The sequence below is a fragment of the Sparus aurata genome, chromosome 9 (assembly GCF_900880675.1).
Source record: "Sparus aurata chromosome 9, fSpaAur1.1, whole genome shotgun sequence".
Lineage (NCBI taxonomy): Eukaryota > Metazoa > Chordata > Actinopteri > Spariformes > Sparidae > Sparus > Sparus aurata.
Window position 1 is genome coordinate 36651161 of NC_044195.1, and position 7817 is coordinate 36658977.

The window sequence follows — 7817 nt, forward strand, 5'->3', positions numbered from 1 at the left end:
AGAACAGTTCATGGTGGGTGGACAGTCCATGGTGGGAGAACAGTCCATGGTGGGGGAACAGTCCATGGTGGGGGAACAGTCCATGGTGGGAGAACAGTCCATGGTGGGAGAACAGTCCATGGTGGGGGAACAGTCCATGGTGGGGGAACAGTCCATGGTGGGAGAACAGTCCATGGTGGGAGAACAGTTCATGGTGGGGGTGGGAGGTGTCTCTCTGGATGTTACAAGCACTGGTCAGGCAGCATTTTTTTTTTTTGCAATGTCCTGGATGGGAGGAACAGAAGCCCCGATAATTTTCTCTGCTGTCCTCACCACAATCTGCAGGGATTTACAGTCAGAAGCACTTTGTGTCTCAATTAGCGAAGAAACCAATTTTATGTAGCTGATGTCATTGAATTAGCCTTTTTTATGTCAGTGTCTCCCAGTAAAAACTTGTTAAAGTAGTCTGTTTCTCCTTTTTTACACAATCAGTAAAATGTTTTCATTGTCATATTGATGCTATATGATAATTAAGTGAATAATTATTTGCCTTGTTTTATGCATAGATGTGAGGTTTATTCTTTGATTAGCAGGATATTTTAAATTCCTGTCAGAGGAGACCCCTTTCTAGGCTGCATTGTCTACTGTAGGCAAAACCGGAATATATAACCACTGTATATTTTCCTGTTTTTTTTGTCCTTTGCCAATCACACCTATGATACACCGATCAATATTGTGAAGGTTCCCCTTGTGCAGTCAAAACAGCTCTGACCTGTCAAGACATGGAGTTAAGACCTCTGAGAGTATCCCTTGGTGTCTGGCACCAGGGCCTTTCTAGTGGATCATCTGGGTCCAGTATGTTGGGGGGTGGGGCCTCCCTGGATCAGACCTGCTAAGCACGTCTTACAGATGCTATATCAGATTGTGGATCTGGGGAATTTGCAGGCCCGGTCAACACCTTGGGCCCTTTATTGTGTTCCTCGAGCTGTTCCTGAGCAGTGTTTGCTGTGTGTCAGGACACATTGTCCTGCTGGGTGGCCACTGCCATCGGGTAGTGTTGTTGAGATGAGGGGGTGTACTTGGTCCACAACAGTGTTGATGGGTAGTGGGTGTCAAGTGGCATTTACATGAATGCCAGCACCCAAGGTTTCCCAGCAGAACATCGCATTGTGATGAAATGATCAATGTTATTTATGTCACCTGTCAGTGGTTTTAAAGTTGTGGCTGATCGGTTAATGTGCTGTAATTCATTAAGAATCAATCATTGTGAAAATAAGATTGATTAATATAATAGTTCATTACATCAATCAGTGTCACAAAACATCAAAATTCACCATTTCTATTTAGTAGTTTACACCTAAATTACAGATTGCAAAATTTAAATTCCAACTAAACTGATTAAAACGTCACTTCACTTAATAGAGCTGAGTCAGAAAAATGTCAGATTTGACTATTTGTCACTGTACTGTCATCAAAAGAAACATTCTAACTACACAGAACATCACAATCAACTATGAGATAACAGTACAAACATCTGTTGTGTGTTTATTGTGAAATACGCTCAGATTGTTCTTGCTGGAGAGAACAACCTCATGAGGCATTTAGAAATTTTTTTCATTTTCAGCCCATACATGATTGGATTGAAGAGAGGATGATAAATTGCTATCTGTAAAGTCATTATAAAATCTACAGTCTTTGGAAAAGCAGATTCCAGCTGTACCGTGATGACATCATATGCACACAAACAGGAAAAGTTGATCAAAACCAGTAAGTGTGGTGAACAGGTCTGAAAAGCTTTTCTCCTGACTGCTGTACTCCTTCGATAAGATATTAGAAGTATCCTGGTGTATGTAAAAAGTATGAAAAGCACAGGGAGAAGTAAAACATTAAGCAAAATGACAATATCATGTATAATTTGTTCCCGTGAGACCACACATTTAAGTTTGTAAACTTTATTGTTACAAAAAATTCCATTTAAAGTAAAGCTACAGCGTTTTTCTTTAGCACTCAGTGCAGCTGGCACTGCGACCTGAGAGGCAGGCAGAATATAGGCCAAGACCAAGAAAATACTGACGGTAGTTTTCCTCATTATATTTGCATATTGCAGCGGTTTACATATAGACACATACCTGTCGTAGGCCATGGCTGCCAACAGTAAGAACTCTGAACCACCTAAAGAGTAAAATATATGAAACTGAAAGAGACAGGCTGAATATGATATGATCTGTTTCTCAGACAAAAAGTCGATCAGAAGCTTTGGGTAGATAGCAGTGCTGAAAAGAACAGAGTTGACCAACAAAGCTGCAATAAAAATGTACATAGGCTCATGGAGGTTTTGGTGCCTCCAGATCAGATACACAATAGTAGAATTACTGCAGATTATCAGAATATATACTGTGAACATAACCATAAAGTAAAGATATCTGTATTTTTCTACTTCCACATGCCCATCAAGAGTTATATATGTTAGATTTAATTCATCAGCCATTAAGGTTGTCAAAAACAAAATGATTTAAATAGGCAGATCGTATAACTGGCAAATAGGAGTAATACCTGATAAAATCACTGTCACTGCATTAACATGTAACCTGAACTGGAGAGTCTTTTTCATTAACAGTTACCTGACCTGAAAACACAGTTTGTGCATTCATCTCCAGAACTTACTATGTGAACTGTTCGTCTCAGTGGAATGTGTTCTTATCAGATTTCTTCACTCTCCATGGATCTCATTATGTCTTGTAATCAAGAACTGCTACCGTGTAAACAACTTCATCAAACTCTAGAGGCCTGAACTTGTAGTCAGGGTTTCACAGGAACACTCAGGTTTCAGGAGACCTAAAGGTGGGGGTTGAAAGCCTTTTGCTAACTGGTCAGAAGTTTGGGTGAGGAATTGTTAACATGTTTCAGAAGAGCCAGAGCCAGATGACGGCATTGTGTCCATTGTGTCCATTCTTTGTGCTCCGCGAAGTTGACTACAGTCCCACATTATTTTACTCATTAATGTAAGAAGCATTTAACGAAAGGACCTAAATTGGCTTTTATTATGAAACGCTTGTGTTTCCTGAGTATGTTTCCTCAGGTTACACTTGTTTGACGTGAATGATGTGTGAAGTCACAGCGTAACCTTTTGAGGTGATTAAAGTTGTGCGAGTGGGGATCTCCATTTTGTTTGTGCAGCGCAGTGATGGAAGTACAAACTGGAGTCACCAGCCACAAATGGGTACCAGACTAAGCAGCAGGGACCTTTTACAAAGGACGTGTAAATGTTACAGAGAATAATAACTATTCTTTAGTAAGTAAGCAAATCAATAGATTCTAACTGGCTTCAAGACTTTCTAAAGAATAGTTGTTATACACACAACAAAGACGTTATTTCCCTGTTTAAAGTAACAGTAGGAATTGGGGATGTCCCGATACAATCTGCAGGATCGGGATTGGGGCTGATATGGGCATTTTTCCAATGATCGGGATCGGCAATTGTGAATGTGGACCCAAGTCAGATTTTTTTTTTCACGTCAGAGCACAATTTGTGGCAGAACGCAGACGTGCTCGTGACATTACTCTGGCAAACCTGTGGATACAATGACTGCAGAGTGGAAATAACTGAAAGTAGAAAGCGAAAGCTGTCCAATGGCGGCATGGAACATCTGCAATACGACCGTTTTGCGAAGGGGTAACAAAAGGGCTGCATTAAATGCTAAACATTTGGTTTGATAAAATATTACAGAGAAGGTAATTAAATTAGTTGCTGTGGATAACCAGCTCATCTCCGTGGTAGAGGATCAGGATTTTCTTCGTCATCTGGAGTTTTTGAATCCCCGGTATGCCCTACAATCTCGGCATAACGTTACATTGACTCCACTTTTGAGTTACAACATGCTGGTATGCGCACTAGTTTGGTGGGCCTCATACAGCAGAGCATGTAAAACAGACAACTGAGGAGATGCTGAATAAGTGTGAAATAGACAAGGAGCATGCAAAAAGCAGTGTATGATATGGAGGTACCAAGCGTGGGCTGCATCTCACACACTTCAGCTGGCTGTTTGTGAGGACCTGCTGTCACAGTGCAGCGTCACACACTCACCTGCTAACACAAGGAAGGTGGAGGCCAATGTTGCAATAGCACATATGCGGAATAAGAAAGAGCCGTATGAAAGTATAGACTTTGTTTCAGAGATCATCCACTGGACCGAGGGTTCCCGGCTCTACAACAGCCCGCAAGAAGCAGTAAAAGATATGAGGAAAAGAGGAATGGATGTCCGGATAAAGGAAGCTGACAAGGGGCGCAAGGTGGAGGAGCGGATTCAGGGAGCATCACGGGGGCAACGAGTCGGGGAACCATGGATGCAAGGAGAATTAGCTGCACGCAAGAGAGGAAGGCTGCAGGAGTTTCGTAAACCCGGAGATGAAGAAAACAGCTGAGCGAAACTGGAAGTTCAGGTTCGAATAGGGTCTCAACCTAAAACAACTTTGAAACATGAACACATTGTAACTGTATAGTACGACACTAATGTACAGGCCAGCTATTTTAAAGTAGCTGATAAGAGATAAAAGAGGAGGGAAAAAAGAGACAATTTTCACTTGTTTTCATAAGTAGTTATGATTTAGACATTGCAATATCGAAGGGGATTGTATTTCTGTTTGTTCATACACTCTTGGTTAAATTCTGAGCTTGAAATAAAGGCCACAGCTTTCCTCCCAGCACAAAGGCTTCTCAAATGTATCATTTGGACTAGTGGAGCAAAGCATGGAGTGGTGTTGGACAATTCTAGAAGGCAAGGGGGACCCCTACCAGGATCCCCATCAACCTTTAGCGAGGGGCCCCACCTTTATCGGAGGGCTTTCCCCTCTCCCTCCAAAAGGGGTACAGGCACAGTTAAAAAGGCCTGTTGTTATCGGAAGCATTGTTCTGGTGTTATAGTTCATATGGTGGTTAGTGTTGTAAGTGTCAGTGGGAGAGGGGTCGAAAACTCAAAGAAAGGATGAGATGCAGCATAATCAACGTAAAGTGGTGTCTCTAAATGTGAACGGGTTGAATAACCCAATGAAAAGTGGGAAGGTTATTGTAAAATTACAAAAGGAAACGTCACAGGAAACAACTCTATTGGATGAGGGTTAGCAAGGCCATTTCTGTCTTTTTGGGGGCCCTATGCAAGATGCTGTTTGGGGGCCCCTATTTTGTCAAACTACGATGGATAGATTCCTAACCCTTTTGGGTGAACCATAAAGATGCAACAATCTATTACATTTTAAGAGGAAAACGGGCTAGAGTCGTGAAAACCTCTCTCAAATTAAAATCAAACATCTTAAGTTGACCCACACTAGTAAGTTGAACTGATAGAAAATGATAATACAAGGTAAACAATATAGTCCGGTGGCATAGGGAAAATACCGTTACAGAGGTGATAAAAGCACCAAATTTTGCATGGTGTTTCCTTAGGGTCTATAGTGTAATTTTGGCCTAGGAGCCCTCAGAAAAAAAACTTCATATTAGCAGTATATCATTATCAATGAAATATGCTTAATACACAGTGATTTTCAAGTTCCTGCACAAGATTAAGTGTTCAAATGAATCCCAAAGTTAACATTTTATAGTTTTATTTATGTGTATGAACTTTTACATAACTAAAGCTTCAATACATGACAAGTATTGAAAAAGTATAATCTTTATTGGCCCTTTAATTGATAATTATGAGTCGTTACAGGTGCATTTGCAAAGAGGTGAGCAGTCTTGCCAGCCCATAGAGCCTCATTGTGAACCCGGAAATGTTGAGTACACCAAAGTTTTATGTTAGAAATGTACAGTGTGGGTCCCCAGTATTAAGAAACTGCTGGTTGCTAACTTGCATATGTTGGGCAATTTGCATAATTAGCATTATTAGCATTAATTAGCATTGATCGCCTATATGGGCAATAGTTCAGCAACTGCTTGGCCATTTCTGACATTTTCAAAATTCAATTTTGAGTCGATTTTGAGGTTATAGTTCTGATTGCGTTTTTTGGCTGCTCAACTTTGTGTGATTGTCACTGTGGTAACTGCATCGGGCAGAATACTGGCTGGATGGAAAGATGGACAAAACAGAGCTTTTTATATTTGGATAATATCATCTAAATGCAAGTAAGTTGATCAAATAGAAGCAGATAAAAGTGATTACAGTGTGTATGTAGTGCATATTTAATAATTTTTTATATATATATATATATATATATATATATAGCCTAATATCTCTATAGCCTACTTCTAAACTGTCTCTAAAATATGGTAGGAGTTCTTTTGAGTAAAATCCAAAGACTTAATCCAGAGTAATTAATACATCAACAGTTAAAGTCTGTGTAAAGCAAATTCAGCCATTTTCTTCTAAACACATTAAACAGGTCATAAATGTATGTCCTTAAAACATGTAAAAAGCCATTCAACCATTTAGAATTTAATTTTGGAGCTAGACTCACATACTGTCTTTCATGATTTCTGTGTTCAGGATTAAAAGGGCGGGTCAGAAATCATGGCCGCGGATTTGCATAAACCCGCCCATGCTGCGGAAGCCATATAAATACATTCAGCGCATTAGCTTCGGAGGTTTTTCCGCTCGCTCTCGAGTCATAGCATCTCTTAGAATAGTTTGCAGCTAGCTAACCAGTCAACCAGTCAGCTAAAAAGTCATGTCTCCTCCACATCGCTCGTGCATCTTTCCTGGATGCCACAGTGTGCAGGGTAACGGCGCCGTTAGCTTATTTAAGTTTCCTAAGGACGACAACGTAAGGAAATGGTGGATCGATTTTGTCAAGAGGAGATACTGTTAAGAGTTAAAAATCACCACCTACACCCGTCTCTGCAGTGTCCACTTTACCCCCGATATTTACAGCAACTGTCACCAGGTAAAGTCTGGATATCTGAAGAGTCTGTTGACGTTGGTCAATGGGGCCCGAACCGACCCTCTCCGTCCCCGGCTTGCATCCTCCCATCGCGCTGACAGCGCATGCTCTCATCTCCGCCGCCGGCATCATGTGCCCGCAGGCCTGCGACCGTCCCGCCGACAACAGGTGCTCTCATCCCCGCCACCAGCCAGACTTTAGATTCTCTGCCCAGGCCGACCCTAGATCAAGCATTTGTGTGTGTGTGTGTGTGTGTGTGTGTGTTTTGTAATAACTCAAAATAATGACTGTATTTCCAGCTACAAAAGGCACATCTCTCTCCTCCCTCCATGTTGTTTGTGCCCCTGCGTGGTTTTACACGTGAATGAGTGTCCTTGTGCAGAAAACGTGACTTCTTGCACACGTGACATCACTCCCCGAGGTGCTCGGGCTCATAATTACAGTTAATGTGTCGGGCTGGGCCAGCTTGGACACAACATGCACGGGCTTGGCTTGGGTCGGGTCAGGCTTGATTATTTGGCCAGATCTAAGCTCTAAGTGTAATGTGTGCTTATGTATGTTATAAATATTGTACATTTGGGCAACTAAAAGCATTTTGCTGAAGGTGCAAATCCTGAAAGTGATTTTACATCGTGCATCCTGTCATGCCCATGTAATGTTAGCAAATGTTATTGCATTTAATCATGACATGATTTGGCCTCATTCCCTGAGCGGAGTCCATCTGACAGCACAATGATAATCTACAGGTAATATTTTATGTGCACCAATGTAGCTATGACAAGGAATTATATGTAGACTGGGGTTTTACGTTTGTGTGTAATGTAAAACATGGACTGTGAGGAACGAGGCTGAGCACTATCAGTGTCTGACTCAGAGTCAGTTTCTGGCTCTGATGGTTCAAACAGGTCATTGACCACTGAGCCAAATTTGAAAGATTAAAACAATTGCCAAGTATATAAAATTAG

General features: G+C 41.3%; 1 protein-coding gene across 1 annotated transcript; it reads right to left on the reverse strand.

Moving 5' to 3' along the window:
- Positions 1-1540: 1540 nt before the first annotated feature.
- On the reverse strand, positions 1541-2590 carry LOC115588757 (olfactory receptor 6N2-like). Its single transcript, XM_030429526.1, has 2 exons — positions 2533-2590; positions 1541-2151 (listed from the first exon to the last, which is right to left on the reverse strand). Exons 1-2 carry the CDS (start codon positions 2588-2590, stop codon positions 1541-1543), a joined length of 669 nt encoding a protein of 222 aa, XP_030285386.1.
- Positions 2591-7817: the final 5227 nt, after the last annotated feature.

What these genes read in the sequence shown, in the direction of transcription:
- LOC115588757 (XM_030429526.1), bottom strand. Translation starts at nt 2,590, where the DNA reads ATGAAAAAGACTCTCCAGTTCAGGTTACATGTTAATGCAGTGACAGTG. An exon ending in AGTGACAGTGATTTTATCAG is followed by an intron (nt 2,152 to 2,532) that starts GTATTACTCCTA and finishes TTTACTCTTTAG; the next exon opens with GTGGTTCAGAGTTCTTACTG.